The following is a 23,080-nucleotide window of genomic DNA, read 5'->3' as shown; positions in this document are numbered from 1 at the left end:
ATGAAATCCTAGCAAAAAAAAAAAAAGAGAGCATATAACTAGTCCCTACCTAGTTATTAGCTCACGGGCACTCACACATTTTTCGCTTAGACACAGTAAATTGCATGAATAATTGTGTCGCACACTTTCATTCCACATTCTCAAAGCATGTGCTACAATAAGATCTCTCACACTACACAGACACAACTGTCATACCTGCATACCAACTAATCTAATGATCAATGGTACACCATTTCAAAATGGATCCAAGTTAGAAATATCTCAAGGTGTTACAGAGTGGCAAGGAAAAGGAGGAGGCATAAGAGCTCTAGGAGGGAGGCTCTCATACCAAATCTAGGAAGGATCAAAGACAAATCAACCTGATAGGAAAGAAAGTGAGCAAGGTAAGTGATACGTTTTCCTTTGCATAGTGCATCAATATATATAAGCAAAGTACATTGTCCACCACACCCTTCCAGATGATTCTAGCCAATCATTGCTTGTCACAATCACTCCTTTTCTTTTTAATACCACTCTATCTATCCTCTAGGAATGCATCCACATGCATTTTGGCACCACACTTCTCAACAATAAACTCTATGTGCTTGTCCCTTTAGTCCTTGCTAGGTAAGTTATTATTTGGCCACCCATCGTCCAGACTCCTCCCATGAATAATAGTCCTATAGTATACAAAACATACTCTAGCATTCAAAGCAATACCACTTACAAAGCCTACATGGTGGACAAAATATGTGCCTACCTCGCCTTTATCTTTGCAAGGTATTGCAACTTAAATGCTATCCATGTATTTGTTTTAAGGGCACTTTATGGTAGACTCGTTTCTCCTTGCTAGAAACATGACATTTTGGTATGTACGCTTGCTATACCTATTACATAACCATAATTTACATTCTATTGGTTGGTGGTGATGGGGGGGTATACAAAAACTTCCACGACTCACGTTATGTGTATCTTCTGGTAATGTATAACATTAAGGTAACAAACTTCCACTGGGATGGTGCAAATCAGAATGTGTCTATTCTAGTGAAGTTTGTTCAACTATGTGTCTACATTTTTGCACTATTCTAGTGGAAGTTTGTTCAGCTTGTTACAGGTAAGAACATGACCATCAGTCTGGCTGTAATAGGAATCAACATCAAGACGTACACACGAACAAGAGGAAGCAACCCAATCTTCTATCAAGACCAGGGGGGCGGCGGGGGGGGGGGGGGGGGGGGCGGGGGGGGGCACTTCGTACAATGTGAACCATTTATATAGTTCCATCTAGACAAGAAGCTGAGACCAAAGCAAGCCAAATCTTGCCGAAAAATATAACTTGCCCAAACAGGTTGCAGTGTTCCAGTTATTTAAAAAGTACGACAAGCATATACAAGGATCTTAAAGTTTGGACTTATGCTGCCGCACGGTCCTCCCTGAAAATTAACATGTATACAATACCAAAGCAAGCCAAATCTTGCCAAAAAATATAACTTGCCCAAACTGGTTGTAGTGTTCCAGTTATTTAAAAAAGTACGACGAGCATATACAAGGATCTTAAAATTTGGACTTATGCTGCTGCACGGTCCTCCCTAAAAATTAACATGTATACAATATCAATTTTTAAAAACAAATCTCAACAGTACAAGCAATCACCGGCGGGGGGGCGGGGGGGGGGGGGGGGGGCGGGGGGGTTCACTTCATACAATGTGAACCATTTATATAGTTCCCATCTCTAGAAGCAGCTGAGACCAAAGCAAGCCAAATCTTGCCGAGAAATATAACTTGCTGAGCAGGTTGTAGTGTTCCAGTAATTTAAAAAAGTACGACAAGCATATACAAGGATTTCAAAATTTTGGACTTATGCTGCCACCCAGTCCTCCATGAAAATTAACATGTATACAATATCAATTAGAAAAAAAATTCTCAACAGTAAAGGCAATCACAAGGAGCACTGTGCTTGTCACAAGCCTGGACCTCATGCCTATAATGCCCATCATCTGCAGTATAGTGATCACAACAAATTCTTCACACCATAGGAAGCCTCCCTTGTGAAAATGACAGGTCTCGCTGTTGGACATCCTCATCAAGCACCACTCATTATAATAGTTACAAGCAAACATTTGCAAACTACAGATACGTAAAATAAAAAAGGACTACCTGCTTCTAACAAAGTAGAAGAATTGTATAGCTGAAAGACAACAGAGCCAAGGAGGTAGTTGTATATCCTTGAGTTGTATAGCTGAAAGGAGACTGTACAGTCCATCCTCCGAAGTTAGCATGCGACAATGGTTCTTCATAGTGATCTTTCTGGATTGCATAAGCTTTGGTTCATGAGAGCATTTGCTAGCTGGGTGGAGTAAATGGGCTCCCTCCGGTGTCAAAGAAACCGCACCTTGAGATGCTAACAAAATCAAGAGCAATTGTTCCAGAGTTGGGAGGTGTCCTCAACTCCTGACCAAGCATCTGTGGTGGAGAAAGGTGTGCATCAAAACATTTCAAGCCTGAAAGATATCAGGTTCATTGATGAAAAAATCACAATGAGCCTCGTGAAGTTTTACAGAGCAACTGTTAGTCTAATTGCAACTCTCTTTGTTTTTGTTATCCAAGAGCAAGAAGTGCAATACATATTTGAAATAATTCGTGGTCAGAGGACACAACTTTACTCCAAAACGAAAGAGTTGAGGCCATATTCTCACACACAAGCTCAGAAAGGCATATTATATGTCAGTGAAGAAAGACGCAAGCGCGCCTTGGCTCTGGCACTTTGAATACAACAATAAGCAAAATACAGAATATTGGCCTCAATATTTTCTAAGACATTGAACACACCAATTGATGTTTTGAAACAATTTTAGGAAAATCCCCTGTAAGAGCAGGAATTAAAATGACAACAGTTTCAATCCTGTGAAAAAATTCTCCTCAAGGGTGAGTTGCAACATATTTTGTCAATACCCAGAACCCGTGTAGCATACAAGGTCTTTTAAGTTTGGGTACTTGACTAAGTATAATCAACTGCTCTCATGTTAGCCAAGCTCAATTACAAATTTCCAAATCTAGTTGTAGAAAATTCATATGAGTTCATTATTCCAAGGCAAATTTTGCTTTCACGAGCTTCTAGACACTCACCTACAACACTCCCAGGAGTTTTAATTTGTGGTCTCCAAATCCTTCAGCTTTTTGCTGCCATGGGGTCTGGAAATGGGTCTATTCATTGCAGCCATCTTAGTGTTGTAAGTGGCTCGGAGTGGGTCATTGTACGTCCACCTGGAAAACAGCCGACCCATAAGAGTAAGTTGTGCTCAAATGAAGAAGAGAATGTGAAATCAACTCAAATAGCGTCTTTTGGGTGCATCACAGAAAAATATATAGAAGCATGCTGCTGAAATATGCAAAGAGAGTGAAAGACCAGAGGAACAGGGGCAGTCCACGGGGGAGTAGCGGGAGGTGTGGTTCTCCATTTTCTGAAGCAAAGTTCGTGATAGAATTAGGACGAACTTTGGCTGATAAAAGCTTGTATATCAGTTTCCAATTTATTCTGGCACTATTTTAGTGCAGGCCATGGAAAGCACACTATGTCCATGTGGCATGATTCGATTCCTAAAATGTATGTCATGGGAAGTAGGACATCGTAGCTCTGTATCAGCGCCATGCCCTGAATATGCTTCTATAAAATCCATGGACACACTGTAATATTAGAGAAGAGATAGCAATTAGCATTACTATGTCTTGGGGGATTGTTGTCCAATCTTTGTTATAAACCCTATCAAGTACTCTTTTTCGGCACTCATTTTTGTGAGTTCTGTTTTCTTCGTTACAGTTTTTTTGGTTTGTAATCTCTGCAGGCACCTAGAGATCCGAACACGAGCCCTGATATTGACATTCATGTAAATGAGCCTCACCATGGCGATTGTCCGTGGAAACGCACACGTGGAAGGACATGAATGAGAACAATGGACTCCCTAGGCATCCCTTTTATATTTATAAATGACGGGATTCTCGCTTCTTAACCACAGGGTTGAATTCAATTTCGCAAATTAACCTCAGCTGCTGACAATTACATATTACAGTACTTATTATTTACAAGCCATTTAAAGGCTGCCTCAACTAAAAAGTACTGAGTAATTTCACCTTAGATACAGTCCACCCTGCCCAAAACAAAATTTGCCCTCAAATTTGCAAGGGAGTTTAACCTGGTCTGTTGGGCCCAACTACTTCAAAAGGGATACATGGAACATATTGTGAATCCTGGAAGAAGAGGGTAGCTCCAGCCTATAGGCCATTCACTGCAACACCTTGTAGGGTCCATAATATATGTGGGCCAGCTTAGTGCTTGTGTTCCCTTTCAATGAAGCATATTTGGACTTACAGAACCTGAAGGAAAGCATAATCTCCTTCAAAAGCAAGCTCCCTCCTATGCCCATCAGCATATGCCTTCATGCGTGCTTGGGCTTTAACCATATGGTCCTTGCATTGCTGAAGTAGGGCTGCCATATGTGTCAAATCATCAATGGCTTGCTGGTTACTCATGTGTCACATGCACTCCAGCACTAGGGATCATTGTGACACACAGCCTCACCCAAGATATTTTGTTGTATGCCGTGACCCCTTTGTGACGCTAGTCCACGGACGAGCCAAGCACGAGCTACGGGGTTACCATCCATGTTGGGTGCAAGAAGCAATGGAACGGGAGTGGAATGCGGGAAGCAAATAACAACAAAACGAGGAAAATACAAAGGGTGGCATATATGGCTCCCAAGTCAACCATATGGTTGACCAGAGAAGTCAACTCATAGAGTTGACCTAACCTACACACACACTAGGGCTAAGTGCTAACAAACCCCTCTCCATGGTATGGCTGAAGTATACTAGAAATATCTCAGGAATACCTGGAAACTACATCATGGTTGTACATATTCATTCCAAAGGGATATAGCAACCTATGATATGTACAGAGTGATCCCTCACTTAACAAAAGGAGCCAAGAGTAAAGCATGGCTGTGGTAAAGCTTTCATGAAAAGATCTACCAAGTTGTCCTTTGTGGGAACATAGGACAACTAGATGTCTCCACTAGACAGTAGCTCTCGAACTTAGTGATAGTGGACCTCAAAATGCTTTGTGCGCACATGCAGCTGCCAAAGTCTATGTAGATCGTAGTAGAGTCGGGCTGAATGATATCAAAATCTGCAAGTAACTTGCGAAGCCAAATGCACTCTACTGTAGCTGTGAAAGCTGCTATGTACTCAGCTTCACAAGGAAGGCAGTCTTGATGTCCAGCTGATGAACCTCCCAATGCCGATTGGATGCCATAGCAATAACACACCTGATAGTAGTAATGAGTGAGGTGGGAGTAAAGGTCTCCTCAAATTCAATGCCGTGCTGCTATGCATATCCCTTTGCAACCAAGCCGGCTTTGAGGCGGTCAACACTACCATCAGCTTTCCTTTTCACCTTTTTGTGCATGCTGGCAAGTCACACAACTCCCAAGTGTTGTTTGCATGAATGGATTCAAGCTCAGCCTTCATTGCATCCATCTATTCCTTGTTGTCAAAGGCATCCTTGTGACATAAAGGTTCCTCATTGCAAGCACTAGCAACCAAAGCGACAGCCAAATAGTTGCCATGCATCTGTTTATGCGCACCTCTAGTGCGGGCTGGCAAAAACTCAGCTTGTTTGCTGTCCCTGAGTGTGTCCAAAAGCCATCTCCGGATGATTTTTGTTGTTTAATGACAGCACTCTCCAGTGCAACTACCTGCTCAATAGCATGATCATCAACTAACGACATATTAGGCTGAGCAGGAGCTATTGGTGGAGGATGTGCCTTGGTAGAAGTGTATGGCACAAAACCTCATCTCCATTGCAGCCATATCCTTAAATGGCTTTCAGGTTCTCTTTGATGGTTATCAATGTGCCGTGTATGAAAACCGGTACGATGATAGCATAGTACTTACTAGGTCACTTTCTTATGGGCTGATGTTTATGACAAACAGCCTGCTATAGAGGCAAATTTGGTGGCTGAAGCTGTAATTTCAGATTCCCACTTATGGCATGCGAGGTTGGGTCATCTCAACTACAGAAGCTTGGTTAAAATGCATTCACAGGACATGGTGGTTGCTCTCCCACCCATGCATGCACCGGCTAAACATGTTTGTGAGGCATGCCTGTTGGGTAAAATGCACCATTTCTCATTTCCAAAAGATGGGACGGTTAGTGCATCCATGAAGCTTCACCATGTGCATAGTGATGTGTGGGCCAATGCGGACAGTATCTCTTGGGGGCTACCTTTACTTTTCTACCTTTGTGGTTGACTACACCAGATTTGCTTTGGATATATGGCATGAGGGCCAAATCTGATGTGTTCCCATGCTTCAGACATTGGCTTGCCATGGCTGAAAATGAATCAGAGCATAAGCTCCTTACTCTACGCACTGACAAGGGGGGAGAATTACAGCGTTTGCTGTTTTCTTCTTTGCATCAGACGGGGCAGAGTTAGATGAGTGTCCAGCAGTAGATAAGCCTCCAAAGGGCTTGGGTTTGCTGTAATTTTTCCCGTTCTTTTCCTTATTTTTGTGATAAGCGACAAAAGCCTAATTTGCAATTTGAGAGGCAGCACGATTTATGTGACTCAGCTCCTCCTGTAGGAGAAGGGAATCAAGCTGGTCGAAAGTATAAGTGTTGGGATTGACCATGGCAACCAACCTCAATGTAGTAGCAAATGCCTCGTAGGACTCATGAAGTCCATTGAGTGTCATGGACACTACCTAAGCATTTGCAATAATTTCATCCACATTAATGAGCTGCTCTTGAAAATCCTTGATTTTTGTGATGTATCCATCCATACTGTCCCCCTCTTCCATTTTGACATTCTCAATTGCGTGCGTAAGAAAGCAACATGTACCTCATTGCGAACCTGGTAAAGGTTAGCCAAGATGTCCCACGCAGTCTTCGATGTCTTGGAAGACCGAATGTGAGGAATGATGTGTCTCTTGACTGAAAAAGCAATGATAGAATGTGCTTGGGCATCTCTACCATCCCATCTGGCCTGGTCGGGTGTGGGAGGAGGGACTGGAGTAGTAGTAGAAGAGTGAGTAGATCCAGAGGTGGCTGTAACAGCTGCACTAGCTGTAGCAGTAGCCGAAGTGGGAGCCACAGAGGGAGGTCGAAGGTCCGATCCTGAGACAATACCCCAAAAATTTTTGGCAACCAACAAATGTTTCACCATGTATACCACATGGGATAATTGGGTCCATCCTCAACGGAGAACATACCCATCCAATCGCTGCTTCCCATTGCAAAACTAAATCCCTGAAGGAAAAATGTGTGCTCAAGAGTAGCCTCAAGGCTTTCACTGCAAAATGAGCTAGCTGTCCAAAAAAATGACAGCAAATTGACTGCTCAAACAATGAGCTAAATGCATGTGCTGTCCCCAAAAATATGACCTACAAAACAATGCGTGCCTCAAGTCTGACAAGACAACAAGCCCAAATCAAAGGGCAAATGCATAATGTACCCAAATTTAGCTGAATAAAGCAAATGTCACTGCAATGGACAGCAAATCTAGCAAAAGCCCTAAATTTTGAAAGGGCAAATTGGGAAAAGCCCCAGATTGTGCTGCAAGTCGCAAATGTGACTTAATGTGCTGCAATTCCAAGCCAATGTCAATGTTCCTGCATGCAATGTCTATCAAATGCCCAAAAATGGCTATACCAAGCCAATGTCACTGCAAATTTCAACAAAATGACAAAACCCCAATTTTTGGAAGGGCAAAACTGTCAAATTTGGGAAAAATGACCAAAAGCCACAAATTTTACTGAAATAAAGCAAATGTGACAAAATCTAAGAATATCCTGCAATCTATCAGCAAGAGATCCAAAATCTCCAATGTCCGAGTGGAAATGAAGTCAAAATAGGACAAATACTGCAAAAGCCCCAAAATGTCATGTGCACGGATTGGTATCTGACGTGTAATAGGTACACAGAACTAGCTCAGGTTAGCCTAGGGAGGCTTAGAGCTAGGCAGGCTTGATTCTCGGGTTGAGTGGCAAGGGTACGAACTATTTATAGGTCTTCGCTATTTTTGGCGCCGGGGCCCGAGTCTATAAAAGAGGCCCAGGGGGTTCAGTTCTCAGGGTGCAGTTGGGAGCAAGTCTCGTTTCCAGGTGCAAGGTCTGATCCTGGATTGTGTCGCGGACGCGCGCCTGCATCTTAGTGTAGCCCAAGGCCCAGTGGCAGATCCAGGGCTTCACAGCGCCACCTGGTGGTATGGGACACCAGGCTGGTTTGGATCTGATTGGGAGTTCGTGCCAGTAGCTCAGCTCGTGGCTCGGAGGGGACATCTTCTGATTCGGGATCACATCCCGTAGATGTCACGGTTGGGTGGTGAGCAGCCTGCTCAGTTCTGATGTTGTGTGTGGTTGTTTTGCAGATCAGGGGTTTCAGGAGTGCTGGGACGTGTCAGTATTTCACTAAGATTGATTTGCGTACGGGTTATCATCAAATCCGTATCTATGCTAAACACATAGATAGGACCGCATTCCGGACTAGGTATGGTCATTACGAGTTCCTCGTATTACCTTTTGGTTTGACCAATGCTCCTGCTACTTTTCAGCAGATGATGAACGATTTGTTCAGGGATTTTCTGGGCAAATTTGTTGTAGTGTTCTTAGATGATATCTTGGTATATAGTAAAACGCTTGAGGATCATATAGGACACCTTCGGGTTGTCTTACTTGTTCTACGACAGCATAAGCTTTATGCCAAGATGAGTAAATGTGACTTCTTTATGAAGGAGATCATTTACTTAGGACACAAGATTTCTTCTGAAGGTATTAGCATTGATCTGGATCGTATCCAGAAGGTTTTAGAATGGCCTATCCCTCATAATGTGAAACAACTTCGTTCTTTCCTAGGATTTACGGTATTTCTTCGGAAGTCTGTGCGTGATTATTCACATATCACGGCACCCCTGACTAACATATTGAAAGGTCGTGGACGCAGGTCTACCCAGCCGATCTCTTGGAATGATGCAATGAACAAGGCTTTTGAAACCTTGAAGTTTTCTATCAAGGAAGCACCCGTTCTTGCATTACCCGACCCTACCCGGCCTTATGTTTTAGAGGCCGATGCGAGTGATTATGCGATTGGGGCTGCTCTATTCCAAGAGGGCAGACCTGTAGCTTTCGAGAGTAAGAAGCTAGACGACACTCAATATCGTTGGCCCACACTTGAGAAGGAACTTTATGCTGTAGTGTATGCTCTCAAGGTTTGGAGACACTACTTGTATGGTTCAAAGTTCCTTGTATTGACTGATCACCAGTCAATTAAGTATGTGTGTGATGGATCAGAATTGAGAGGAAGGAAAGCTAGATGGACAGAGTTAATGCAGGATTTTGATTTCGAAATACGTTATCGTAAAGGTTCGTTGAATAGTGTGGCGGATGCCTTAAGTCGAGTTAAGTTTGTAAATGCTTTGTCATTTACGGAAATATCCTCAGACCTATTTCAATCCCTGAGAGGGCTATACGCAACTGATAGTCATTTCAGTTCTTATTGGCAGAGAGTCCAGGATGGGAATTCCATGATTGACCAGGACTCAGGGATTGTGCCACCTAGGATACAGGCGGCGGGAGGTCAGTGGATGATTAGGAACGGCTTGCTGTTCCGGAATGAAAAGATTTGTGTACCTGATGTTCTGGACCTTAAATCCAAGATTCTCTGGGAGTGTCATGATGCTCCTAGTGCGGGACATCCAGGTATACATAGGACTCTGTCTCTTGTGAAGCATACCTTTTATTGGCCTAAGATGCGTGCATTTATAGAGAACTATGTAGTAGGTTGCCGGGTTTGTTAGGTTACTAAGGCTGAACGCCTTAGAAGCGCGGGCTTATTACAGCCATTACAGATTCCAGGTAATAAATGGGAAAGTATTTCCATGGATTTTATTACTGGTTTGCCTCGAACGCGCAAGGGTCATGACTCTATTTGGGTCATAGTCGACCGTTTGACAAAAATGGCTAGATTCTTACCTACAAGAACAACTATTTCAACTGTTCAGTTGGCTCACGAGTTTGTGGACCACTTGTTCAAGCTGTATGGTTTGCCATCGGACATAGTCAGTGATAGGGACTCCAAGTTTACAAGTAACTTTTGGACACTTGTATTTGAGAAGTTGGAAACTACTCTAAGTATGAGTTCCTCGGATCATGCACAATCTGATGGCAGTACAGAAAAGGTCAACCAGTTGGTTGAAGACATGCTTCGGGCATATGTATCTAAGAGACAGTCTTCATGGGAAGATTATCTACCTATGATTGAATTTGCTTACAACAGTGCAAAGCATTCTAGTACAGGTTATAGTCCTTTTATGCTTATGTACGGGTTTCAACCTAAGTCACCAGTTATGGTTGGATTAAAAGGGATTCAAAATGATGCTGCTAAGAATTTCTTGCTAGATATGCAGGAAATGTTGCAGTTTGCCAAGGAGTCTATTAGAAGTGCCCAAGATCGGGACAGATTTTATGCTAATAGACATCGTTCACCTAGAGAGTTCTCTGAAGGAACGATGATATATTTGAGAATTCCTAAGGAATCCAAGAGCCTAAGTACTGGTTTGGTTCCGAAATTATCCCCCAGATACTGTGGTCCTTTCAAGGTCATTAAAAGAATTGGACCAGTTGCATATCGACTAGAATTGCCTCCTGATGTTAAAGTCCATCCAGTCTTTCATGTCAGTAGACTAAAAGAAGTATTGGGTGCAGATGATCAACTTGTTTCTCCTCATGAGATTATAGAAGTTACAGATTTAACTTTTATTCCTCACGAACCTGAGTGTATTCTTGAATTTCGTGAAAGACAGATTCGAAATCGTACTATCACGAAATACAAGATTAAGTGGAAGGATCGTGTTGAGGAGGATGCAACATGGGAGACCTTACAAAACCTCCAAAGAACATTTCCGGATTTCTTAGCAAACTCAGGAGTGAGTTCTTAGAGGAGGGGGAGTATGTCATGTGCACGGATTGGTATCTGACGTGTAATAGGTACACAGAACTAGCTCAGGTTAGCCTGGAGAGGCTTAGAGCTAGGCAGGCTTGATTCTCGGGTTGAGTGGCAAGGGTACGAACTATTTATAGGTCTTCGCTATTTTTGGCACCGGGGCCCGAGTCTATAAAAGAGGCCCAGGGGGTTCAGTTCTCAGGGTGCAGTTGGGAGCAAGTCTCGTTCCCAGGTGCAAGGTCTGATCCTGGATTGTGTCGCGGACGCGCGCCTGCATCTTAGCGTAGCCCAAGGCCCAGTGGCAGATCCAAGGCTTCACAGCGCCACCTGGTGGTATGGGACACCAGGCTGGTTTGGATCTGATTGGGAGTTCGTGCCAGTAGCTCAGCTCGTGGCTCGGAGGGGACATCTTCTGATTCGGGATCACATCCCGTAGATGTCACGGTTGGGTGGTGAGCAGCCTGCTCAGTTCTGATGTTGTGTGTGGTTGTTTTGCAGATCAGGGGTTTCAGGAGTGCTGGGACGTGTCACAAAATGTGACCAAAAGGAGCAAATTTCACTGCAAAATCTGCAAATGTGACACAAAAGCCCCAATTTCTGGAGCAAAATCACCTCAATGTCACTGCAATGTGTGCAAACGTGACATAAAAAAGGGTGAAAAGCTTCAAATCCAATTGTACTAGGCAAATCTGAGTCAAGAGGGAGAGAATCCCAGCCAAATGGTGCTAGAGCAGGTTGAAGCACCTGGAGAAAGGCCCGAGTGACTGATTGAGCAAAAAACCTAGCCCAAAATGCTCGAAATCAACTTTTGACAAGTCATACAGATTCATGACAGCATCGCGCACCTGTCTATACAGTTCCATACGGCCGTACGGACCAAAACTTTTCGGCTGAAATGGTGCGGGATAGGGTCGTTCGTATGCGAGCAACTCCAAATTTCAAAAAACGTCGAAATCGGACTTCAAAAAGTCAAAAAACAGCCGCTGGACTTTTTATGCTCAAAAACAAGTTTTTGGCGATGAAATGAGGCATCGGACTGGACTGGAGCAAAATGGCAGGTAAACGCAATGGGAGAGCACGAGGGAAGGCAGGTAGGGGCAAGAGTACCTGCTCTGATACCACTATTGGATGCAAGAAGCAATGGAACAGAAGTGGAGTGCGGGAAGCTAACAAGAAGCTGGAGCAAAACGTAGTACTGCTCGAATGGATAAGAGGAAAATACAAAGAATGGCTTATATGACCCCCAAGTCAGCCATATGGTTGACCAAAGAGGTCAACTCATAGAGTTGACCTGACTTACAAGGCTCATACCAGGGCTAAGTGCTAACAATCCATTCCCATTTCCGAAATTCACAGACCACGACGGAGTTCGGGTCACCAGGGCAAAGCGTTGTGAGGTATTGACCTAGCAACAAGTTCACATGCACCAGTGTCAGGCACAAGTGGCACTGATAACTAGCTGCACAACCATCAAATCGCAGCAAAGATTCAAGCCATTTTGGGGCATTTCAACAGCCCATTGGTAGGCCCACTAGGTCGCCCAAGGTGTCATGTGCATGGATCATATTTGACATGTGTCAGTCACACAAGACTAGCTTAGGAAGCCTAGAGAGGCTTAGGGCTAGATGCAAGTGATTCTCGAGTTGAGTTCCAGGGGCACTGACATATTGGGGTTCCCGCTATTTTTAAGGCTGCTTTCGAGCATGAGCCTATATAAGAGGTTCAGGGCCTCAGATGTCAGTACCATGAGAGGGAGCGAGCCAGTTCTCTCTTGCGGGTCTGATCCTGGATTGAGAGCGGACGCGCACCTACTATCTAGCGTTACCCTAGGTTCATCTGAGTCTGAGGCCCTTGAGGCGCCACCTAGTGGTATGGGACGCCAGGTGGTTGAAGAAAAAAGAGGTAACAAAAACTTTTTGAAAAACAAAAGGAAGACATACTTAGCAAGCAAAGCAACACTTATGTCGTCATCAATGCCCAAGCATAAGCAGCTATACTGGGTTTCTAAAGACCCGCGGAGTCTCTTGGGACCCAGTGCTTACTAAAATACGTCACACATACACAAACACAAACATGTGTGTGTGGAGCACACAACTTTTTTGGTGAATGTACGTGTACGCACACACACAAACGTACTTTTTTTTTTGGGTGAAATCCATTCGTCATTATATCAAAAGAAAGGGACAACCAGGTACAAGCGTCAGAAGATATCATTATAAGACAAGAAGGCAGGATCATCTAGATCCAGCGCATGTACACACACACACACACCCCCCCCTGAAATGTGGATCATAGACACAAGCATTTTTGGGCCGGCCCTAGTGCCCAAGTTTCCAGAAATGACAGGTCCAGTGCCTTGAAAGGCTCAATTCCATGCCCCCTCCATCATTAGTTTCCTGAGCGCATGCCTTATATAGATGTTTATAAGAAGTAGAAGAGAAAAGGTAACACATTATTCGCCATGCATGTGATGCACAAACGGAAGGGGAAAATGTTCACACATGAGAGAGAGAGAGAGAGAGAGAGAGAGAGAAGAAAATGTGGATCTGTATAAACACAGCTGAAACAGGCTGAAAATAAAACTCCACAAGCAGAACTCCTGGAAACCATGCTCTGTAGAGCTGGATGTCGGTAGCTGTTCTTGCACAACTCCTGAAAAAGGAGGTGAAGGAAGAATTGCAAGGATGAACTATGCCTTGGACTCTCTTGCTCTCTTCACGTGATGAAGAGGGAAAAGTGACCAGCAAAAGTGATGGAGAGTGGGAGCGGGACTCCCACTTATAAAGCCCCATGCAATGGACAGGGGAGGGTAAATCCCCACCGACCAGCAGGCCGGCCCACCAGTTGACTTTGCTATGTCATCAGCCGACCTGCCACATTAGCAGTCGCACATGCCTGCCACATCAGCAGCCGTACTGTCCTACCACTGCCCTGCGTGGTTGTCAGCAGCATTCCTACAGTGCCATAACAGCACCGTACATCTGCCACGCATCCCACAAGCCAAGTCATTGCCCTGGTGACTGAATGCCACCTCTCTTTCTGAATGCATAGGTATGTACTTGGACAGCCACATGCAGCCATCTCATCATCACAATGGATGGCTGCATATTGTGACCTTCAACGATCCTGACATGCTCATGGCCTCTTCTCACGAACAGTCATCTGGTCATTTGGAAGATTGCAGCTAGCTTAAAGCATCCAACTCCATGCACAAATATCACTAAAAGTTGCTTAATATAAAGCACCCATTAAAGTCACACCTAGATCTGACCAGACACCTGTCCACACTCTATAACGCTCCGACTCAGTAACACATCTTTTCTTTTAAAGTGTGGCCCATACCTTAGAAGGAAAAATCCACGAGAATGAACACCTTTCATGCAAGCACCAACTATATTCCATTGCTCAGGTGGAATGCAAGCCATAGCTCAATATCGTACATGTTTGCTGTCTCATGACGTATTGAAAAATACTTTGCTTCCTATTTGATCATTGGACTTTAAAAAGATTAAGAATGTTTGTATTTGAATTGACCAATTATCCAACTACAATTTCTGCCCAGAATATCAATTATGTATCCCATGTAAACCTTTCTGTGATAATGATATTCAATTCCTATCAGACTATGGGAGAGGAGAAGGATAAAAAGAGAAAGATGATGTGAGGACGATGATCATGATGACAGATGATGATCGTAACAGTGATCCTTCCCCCACAATCGACCACAAGATACAAAAGCCAAATCACTCATTGTCAGTTGAGAGCCAGAAGGAGAAGAGAGACGGAGGATTGAAGGAATAAATAATGGCAAACCAAAGGCAAGCACCAAGAACAGGAATACAAAAAGCACTCCAAAAACATAAATATAAAAAAGATCGAAAAACTCACGGATTATTCCAGTCTGTCGTATCCTCTGCAACAAGATGAGACCATTTTGTCCTTCCACTACGCCCAAAGTGCTTGACCTGCATGACCTTCGGAAGGATAGTTTTATCCAATTTGTCCTCACCAGTGGGTGCCGAAAAATCTCTCCTGTAAATGTCATCACCTCCAGGAGTTCCTGCATTATCATCAGCACTTGTCTGGAAAAAGGCACCTTTGTGGTAGTATTTCTGCATGAATTTCCATTTCTTCTTAGTAGGGGGTAGGGCTTTGGGATTCTTCTTCTCCCAATCCCTGCGTTCCTCCTCTGTCATGTTCCTTAGCTTCTCGATTTCTTCCTTCTCCTTGACCATAGCCTCTCTGTCGTCCCTATCTCTCTTGAGCCGTGCAATTTCTCTAGCTTTCCAAGCCTCGTATTCCTCTTGCTCATTGACTTCGTCATCTGTGTCAATCTCCCCACCGTCACCAAGTTCTTCTATGTTCTTTGCAATCTCCTCCTCTTTCTTTATTTCTTCGACCACAATTTGTTTTGTTTCCACCTTCCTTTCTTCAAGCCTCTTCTTCATGGCTTCCTCAAATGCTCTCTCTTCTGCTTCTAATTTTTCTCTCTCCTGAATAGTTTCTCTTTCAGCTTTGGGAACAAAGACAGGTTTTATCATGGCGATTCCGCCAAAGTCTTCATCTGAATCTGTCTCGTATTCAGAGTCCTCCTCCTCCTCCTCTTCCTCCTCTTCCTCTTCCAACACAATGGTCTCCTCTTCCTTTTGCCTTTGCAAGAGCTTTTCCTTAATTCTTCTCCTTCTCGCCTCAATAGCATCCTCGTCTTCCTCTTCGAACTCTGCACCTTCCTGTGCTTTCCTCTCCTCTTCCCTCGTGGTTACTATCTCCGCCTGCCTAATTTGTCTGTGACGAGCAATAGCCTCCTCCCTATCACGCCGGCTTTCAGCCAACCGCCTGAGCCTAGCATCATCCTTAGGACGAACAATGTCTGACTCGTCCCGAGTAGGAAATGCTCTTTCAAGTAGCTCTTCTTTCTGCAGTCGCACTGCTCTACCCTCAGCATCTTCGTCCACCTCTTCAGCCCATTCAGGAGCTTTTCCTGGCCAGTATCTTTTCACTTTCGTTTGTCCAATCTTTCCCCTAAGTTTCTCTCTCACAGCGATGGCAGCATCACTGACACCTGCTGCGACCGACATTTTGCCCCAAATACAGAAAACCAAACAGAGAAGAGGATTTCTCAAATATGATTCCAACAAGTGAAGGAACCTTCCTGACAAGCTAAAGCCATATGCACAAATCCAACGATTCCGGAATTCGGCACGCTTGATTAATTACTCGCGGTGCGATGGAAACTCCAAAAGCTTCTGCCAAGACGAACCCGGGACTGAGCTCGTCAAAAACGAAAGTGTGATGCGCGATCCCTAGAAAGCTTCGGAATTTTGCTCGCTATCATGTGCAAGTGAATCGTCCATTCTCGCACGGAATGTTGGCGCAGGGAATCGTCGTGGGGAGGCTATTCCTGCAGGAAATGTATAGACCTTGACACGTGGCTCCAGATTGAATTTTGGGGCAATTTGTTTCACGGGCGGGGGGCCACAAGGTTTCATTAACGTAGGTAGTAAGCCAATTAAGGTGGTGTAGCACGTTTTTGAGAATTGTGGAAATCGAGAAGGGTCGTAGCCGCATTGATCGGGTATACATGAGGGGGAAGGGAGAGAGGCGCGCGCAGGGGGGGCAGGGCAAAGAGGAGAGGTAGAGGAAGAATTGAGCAGAGAGAGAGGGGAGGTGCTGCTTTTCTCGGAGCGACGAGCTAAGTTGCCAAGAGACTGCGCGAGAGGTCGACAAGACCGAGCGCCTCCATAATCAGGTGTTCATAATCAAGGAAGCCAGGCTACTACACCATGACACCGTTGCTCTCCGTATAATTGTCAGTCGTGGCAGTCATGGTTGAAACAAACAAGAAAGGGGAGGGAGAGGTGAAGTGCGGGAGCTGGTGTGGCGAAGGTGATGCAGAGGCAAAGGGAGGAGAGGTGGAGCATGGGGTCGACCAAGGCTGGAAGGCAGGGGGACGAGGTGGTGGTGGCGAAGAAGAGAGGGAGTGGCAGGACTACGAAGGGAGAGGGAGAGGGAGAGGCGAGAGTAGTGTGCGTAGAGGGGGCGGGGTGAGGGCAAAGGTTAATTCTCCACAATTAATTTAGTAGGGCTATTAACTTAGGTTAATAAAGCTAATAAGGTCCTTCACACTAATTAATTAATACAAGGAGACACAGAAGCAATAGAGGCTCGTGAATTGTGGGGAGTTTGGCCTGCCCAAGGGGGAGGTCGAATTGGAGATCTTCATTCTGGAGAAGCGAAATTGGGTATTTGTATTTTATGATTTTTTGTGGTGATGATTGGTGGTGTGATGGTTGGGGCCTATAGGTAGCACGGCCTGCTCCTATGCGCATGTTATTGAGCCCCCGCCACTTGGGTACTACATGGCTCTAGATCAGTGTGGTTCCTGTTTATCTCCTCTTTCGGTCATGCATGGCAGTGTTCTGGTCTTGATGGGTTGTTCCGTGGTCATGGAGGCTAGTTGGGTAGATGGGATTCGATGATTGCTCTTAGATCATTTTTCTTGAACTTCTCTTACGTATATATTATTCCTTATGGCTACTAATCCCATACCTTCCACATGCTTGAGGCTGGAGGCTTGGGAAGAAGAGGAGGGAGCCTCGCTGGAGGTCTGGGGGTAAGGCTCGGGGAGGAGGAGGTCTAGGGAGGGAAAAAAGTCCACACGACTTGGCACTCTGCAGTGGCTGCAGGAGCCATGGACAGACGGACAAGGCTAATATGTAGCGGTGCTACAGTGGGATGCAAAGATAGAGGGGGAGTAAATGCGACGGCATAGTGGGACAGTGTCTATGCGGGAGTAGATGTGAAGCAAGGACTCACACAAGGTGGGGACTCTGAGTCTGCGACAGAGGACTCAACCAGCCAGCAGCAGACTACGGACCTGCACGTAGGCTGCAGCCATGAGCATGACATGTGGTGCATATGTTGTGTGGGGAGCGAAGACACGTGGTGGGTTGGTGACAGAGAGAGAGAGAGAGAGAGAGAGAGAGAGAGAGAGAGAGAGAGAGAGAGAGAGAGAGAGAGAGAGAGAGAGAGAGAGAGAGAGAGAGAGAGAGAGAGAGGGAGTTATATATATATATAATTTATATTTAAATAAAAAATTATATATAGTTTACATATTTATATATTTATATGAACCAAAATATGTATATTTATTTATAAATATAAATTCTGATCTATTTTTAAGTAATTTTATATTTATCTATATATAGATATAAACAACTATATATATACATTTATATTTATATATTCTACATTTATAGTTTTATTTACATTTAAATGTACATATATAATATTATATGAGTAACCTGACGACGGGGCTTGAGATCCGCTCCGTTGGGTCTCAAAGTTTCGATCATAGATTGCCTTTAATAAAATTTAAGGTTTCATTTATAAATCTCAAATTTTGAGGAATTTTAAGGAAAATTGCAAAAAAACATATACATACATACCAACGCACGCGCGCACACACACATATGTGGATGACGTTCTTAGAGCACGCCTATTGATCGCATGTCCTTGCTATCGCATGTTCACTCCTGAGTCGTGCTGACTACTAGGGATGGGTCCCACATGCGTGCACTACCACGTTGTCTACTCAACTCTGCCACCACATGGCAGCCTTCTCTAGCTTCTTCTCTTCTCCCTCCACGTGCCACTTGTGGTCTCTTCTCCTCCTCCTCTTCTCCCTCCATGTGGCACTCCTAGTCTTCTTCCATTGGGCAACCTTTGCTTAAAGAAGTAGTAAGATATCTCGTCACTTGTGAGAGGAAATGTGGCATTTAGAGGGCAATGCCACATGGCACCCCTCCTTGCAACCTCTAGTATTAAAAGGAGGCATTATGTAGGAGATGGGCATGTCAACTGTTGGAAATAGTTGACACATCAACAGGCTGGTTATAAAGAGTTTGAGGTGTTTGCTTTCCCAACCCTCCAACATCGTCTCAAGCATTTCAACCACAGTTTATGCATCTGAAGCATAACATCAACTCAAGATGAAATGCTTGCCCACTTACATTGACATAAACACAATTGCCTAATTCAAAGGTAGAAACTTCCACTTTAACTGGTGAATATTGAGCAACACATTCTGCAAGTCTATTGTCCTCGCAAAATTTTGGAGATAATGTTTAGAGTAATAGCAACCACCACCAAACTAAGCATATACACTCCTCTCTCTCTCTCTCTCTCTCTCTCTCTCTCTCTCTCTCTCTCTCTCTCTCTCTCTCTCTCTCTCTCTCTCTCTCTCTCTCTCTCTCTCTCTCTCTCTCTCTCTCTCTCTATCTATCTATCTATCTATCTATCTATCTATCTATCTATATATATATATATATATATGTTAATCTAAATAAATATAAATATATAAATAATATATATGTACATATAAATGTAAATATAATTATAAATGTAAAATTGTATATAAAAAGTTGTTTATATCTATACGTACATAAATACAAATTTATTTAAAAATAGATAAAATTTTACATTTATATATAAATACACATATTTTTGTTTGTATAAATATAGCATACATCCAGTAGTGTCAGACTATTAACTAGCACATCCAAGATTGTCATACACTCTCTAGTTGTGAAGATCGACTTTGTGGTCATTAAGATATTCTAAATAAAATTAACATAAAAGAATCATTTAAGTTTGTTAGCATTGTTAACTAGCACATGTAACATTGCTAACTAGCATACATCAAACAGTGTCAACTAGCACATCCAAGACTGTCATACAGTAGGATTTAAGTCTAATAACTCAAACCAAACATTGTCACAGATTGTTAACTACAATACTTCTAACGCCGTCATCCAGATCACTAGCATATTGTTGCAGAATATTGTTGCAGAAGACTAACATAAAAGATACATTGCTAACTAGCACCTTGCAAGTTAATAACTCACAAACAAGGCATCAAGATTAGTTTCAGCACTAACAAGGTTCATATCAAATCCCAAAGGGCATGCTATTATAGATTGCTTCGTAACTTTTTGAGGTGATTGTGTACATTTGCCTTCTTTTTGGCATACGTTCCATGGGTATCTTGATGCAATGTATAAGATTTGAAAGTCTGTGGACAAGGTGTTGCTTGTTATCTAGTTTGAAGGAGTAGGAATCCAATTGCCTGTAGTACATAGTCCAACCTTTCACAACATAGGAACCTTTATCGATCACATTCTTCCATTCATCAATGTACCCCTTTTCTCCCTTTTCCTTTACTGCAAATGCACTTGATAAGATAAAAATATGCATCCTCAACATTGGTTGTTACATCTGGATTTACTGCAAAAGTGTCACCAACACACAAAGTGCTACTTAACACATCATAATGGCCTTTATACGTGACACTATCATATCCACTCACCTTATCTGCATTGACCTTAGCATCATCAGGTAGTGGTACCATAGTGTGATAAGCCCAGGGCTGCACATGGGCCTTGTTAATGTAGCGGTTCCATTGTGAATGCATGCATGCTTCACATAAGCATGCCAATGATCTTTCTGCCATGGTAGTTGGATTCGTTGGGCTGTGACCACAAAATGCATGCAAGGAGCGAGACTTTAAAATACTCTCACAATTCCACTTCACCTCTCTATTTACATGTCCCAATTTAATCTCCCAAAACACACGGCTGAATTCCCTTTCTTTTGAAGGATATGCTATGTTTCTCTTTGAGAAGAAGTCTTGTAGAAAAATAACCACATCAGTTGCACACTTCAAGATGGGACCACTGGGCTTTAATTGTCCATGTGTCAATGTTCTTTTTACTAGGGCTCCAACACCACCATGCTCTCCCTTGCCATTCCTTGATCCAAAAGAGAACCAACTCATCTCCATCCCTATCAGTCCGGTATATCTTGCAACAAAATAGAATGGCCTAGCAACCTTAAACTGTGAGGCCACACCATTTGACCAAACCCAATGTATTTTCAGAGCAACACCCTATTTTTGTAGCCAATCACAATGCAACATAAAGCAATGTTGGACGAACAATGTGTCATGCACCATATCATCTGGTATGAAAAAATGGGCTGCTTTGATTACTTCCCCTGCCTAGTATGTTATGTGTACAAAAATTATTATATGACTTGAATGCCAGTGCATCCACCAGATCTCATTTTGCTCCTTGAATGCATAATTCTCTACAAAATCTACAAGTGAAACAACCACATCATCAGAAGATTGATGTATGTAGTTCTTGAATTGTTCTGCTTGCCATCAAGTTATGTAGTTATGTGTGATGGAGACCTTGAGCTTGGTCTTTAAGAACTAAAGAAACTCCAAGCATGGCATGTCTTTGTCCAAAAGATATTTTCTCTTTTTCTTATTTCCATGATTATCTATTGACTGCACATATTCAAATACCTTTACAGACAAGGTCTTGCCCCCCTTTTCCATCTCCAAGAAGCATGTTTTCAACTTCTTCGGACCACATTTTTTGCACTCTCCCATGAGACACTTTCTATTATGAAAAGTTGCATCAGTCTCCTTTGGGCAAAGCATTGACTCTCATAGATGTGTGATACCTTTGAAAGTCTTACATGAAGCCAAGTAGCCAGTGCTTGTGCCATCACTTGTGGCACAAACGCTGCATGTGCATTTGCATCCTGCTTCATGGAACCCAAATGTAAGAGACCACATGTGGTTTAACGCATCCTTTAGAAAAATCATTTACACATGGTACTCACAGCATGTGTATCTGTCCCCCAACCTCCGTACAAAAAAGGCATCATTATCTCTCAAACGATTTGAGACCAATGTTGCAGTTTAGATGTCTTTCTTTGAACCTATGGAAGAACTCAACCTGCAAAATGTCAGACCATGCTTAATATCTGACCATGCTAGTTATTAGGCAATGCTTACTATGTCAACATGCTATTTAGCAGACCCTCCTTGTTATTACACCATGCTAGTTAGCATAATATAGGCCCAACCATGCTTGTTATAATAACATGCTAGTTAGCACAACTCTAGGTCCAACCATGCTTATTACCATAATCTAGGTTCAACCATGCTTGTTATAGAGGCTATACTAATCAGCATAAGCTGGGTCAAACCATGCTCGTTATCAAACCATGATTATTCTGTGACCATGCTACTTAGCATATAATGTAGTTAAAGATTCATACTAGTTTAACATTATATAGTTAATGGGCCATGCTAATTATCAGAGCATCCTACTTAGTAGCATCTACTTCGAAGGATCAAATGTTGGTTATCAGAGCCTGCTAGTTAGCGTAATGTAGTTTATGGGCCACGCTAGTTAGCATTATATAGTTAATGGGTCATGCTAGTTAGCATTATATAGTTAATGGACCATGGTAGTTATCATACCATGCAGTTAACTACTTGCGCCTACTTGGAAGCATCAAATGCCAGTTATCAAACCTTGCTAGTTAGGATAATGTAGATGAGACCATTCTTGTCATTAGACCATGCTAGTTACCACGATGAAGTTATCAAACCATGGTACTTAGCAACCAATACTTGGAAGCATCAAATGCTAGTTATCAGATCGTGCTTGTTAGAAGACCAATCTAGATAGCTTAATGTAGTGACTAGCACATGCTAATTAACAGACCCTGCCTATTAGTAGACCATGCAACTTGGCATTATCTAGCTATTGAACTATGCTAGTTCTCAATTGTGATGCAAGATATCACAATATGCAACCTTACTTATCATAAAAATTTATAATTTTATGACATGAACACTACTACACACGGATCCTATTGCGACGTTTACGTATCGACGTTTAGCGCCCGCTTAGCGTTAATCGTCGGTATGAAAAGTGGGTTTCGTGAATCGTCGCTATATAGCGACTGTTGCTAAAAGTCGCTATATAGCGACACTGATACAAAATATTATAGCGACGTTTTTACAGAGAGGTTTTTTTTTTTTAATAGGCCTTAAAAGTTAGTTTTTTCCAATGACAATTTTTTTTAAATTTTCATACATGTTTGAGCTCATAGAGAATAAAAAAATGAGAGCATGTACATCAAGCCTTTGAAGCTCATATATTCATGTCCAAGTTTGAGATGAGAAAAATCAAATAAGAGCATTTACATCAACTGTTTCATCTTGAGCCAAGTCTAAGGCGCCAA

General features: G+C 43.0%; 1 protein-coding gene and 1 pseudogene across 2 annotated transcripts; both read right to left on the bottom strand.

The window, feature by feature from the left end:
* Nucleotides 1-1,750: 1,750 nt before the first annotated feature.
* LOC147888891 (uncharacterized) lies at nucleotides 1,751-16,361 on the bottom strand. Of its 2 annotated transcripts, none has more exons than XM_087392693.1 (3): nucleotides 14,861-16,361; nucleotides 3,106-3,243; nucleotides 1,751-2,442 (listed from the first exon to the last, which is right to left on the bottom strand). In XM_087392693.1, exons 1-2 carry the CDS (start codon nucleotides 16,048-16,050, stop codon nucleotides 3,126-3,128), a joined length of 1,308 nt encoding a protein of 435 aa, XP_087248819.1. In that variant the 5' UTR covers nucleotides 16,051-16,361; the 3' UTR covers nucleotides 1,751-2,442; nucleotides 3,106-3,125. The 2 variants fall into 2 exon arrangements, with proteins under 2 accessions (XP_087248819.1, XP_087248818.1); XM_087392692.1 differs by having other exon boundaries at nucleotides 2,352-2,480.
* A 3,560-nt stretch (nucleotides 16,362-19,921) lies between these two features.
* LOC147888890 (uncharacterized) lies at nucleotides 19,922-20,444 on the bottom strand (annotated as a pseudogene).
* Between the last annotated feature and the right edge of the window lie 2,636 nt (nucleotides 20,445-23,080).

The sequence above is a fragment of the Dipteris shenzhenensis genome, chromosome 21 (assembly GCF_047967505.1).
Source record: "Dipteris shenzhenensis isolate YYH24624 ecotype China chromosome 21, Dip_SZ_1.0, whole genome shotgun sequence".
Taxonomy (NCBI): domain Eukaryota; kingdom Viridiplantae; phylum Streptophyta; class Polypodiopsida; order Gleicheniales; family Dipteridaceae; genus Dipteris; species Dipteris shenzhenensis.
Note: the sequence above shows the minus strand (reverse complement) of the source record. Positions and strands in the feature narration are given on the sequence as shown.

Bases quoted from the DNA above. Each gene is read 5' to 3' on its own strand.
- LOC147888891 (XM_087392693.1), bottom strand. From the start codon at position 16,050: ATGTCGGTCGCAGCAGGTGTCAGTGATGCTGCCATCGCTGTGAGAGAG. The intron at 3,244-14,860 runs GTGAGTTTTTCG...GCTGTTTTCCAG, and splicing joins ACGACAGACTGGAATAATCC to GTGGACGTACAATGACCCAC.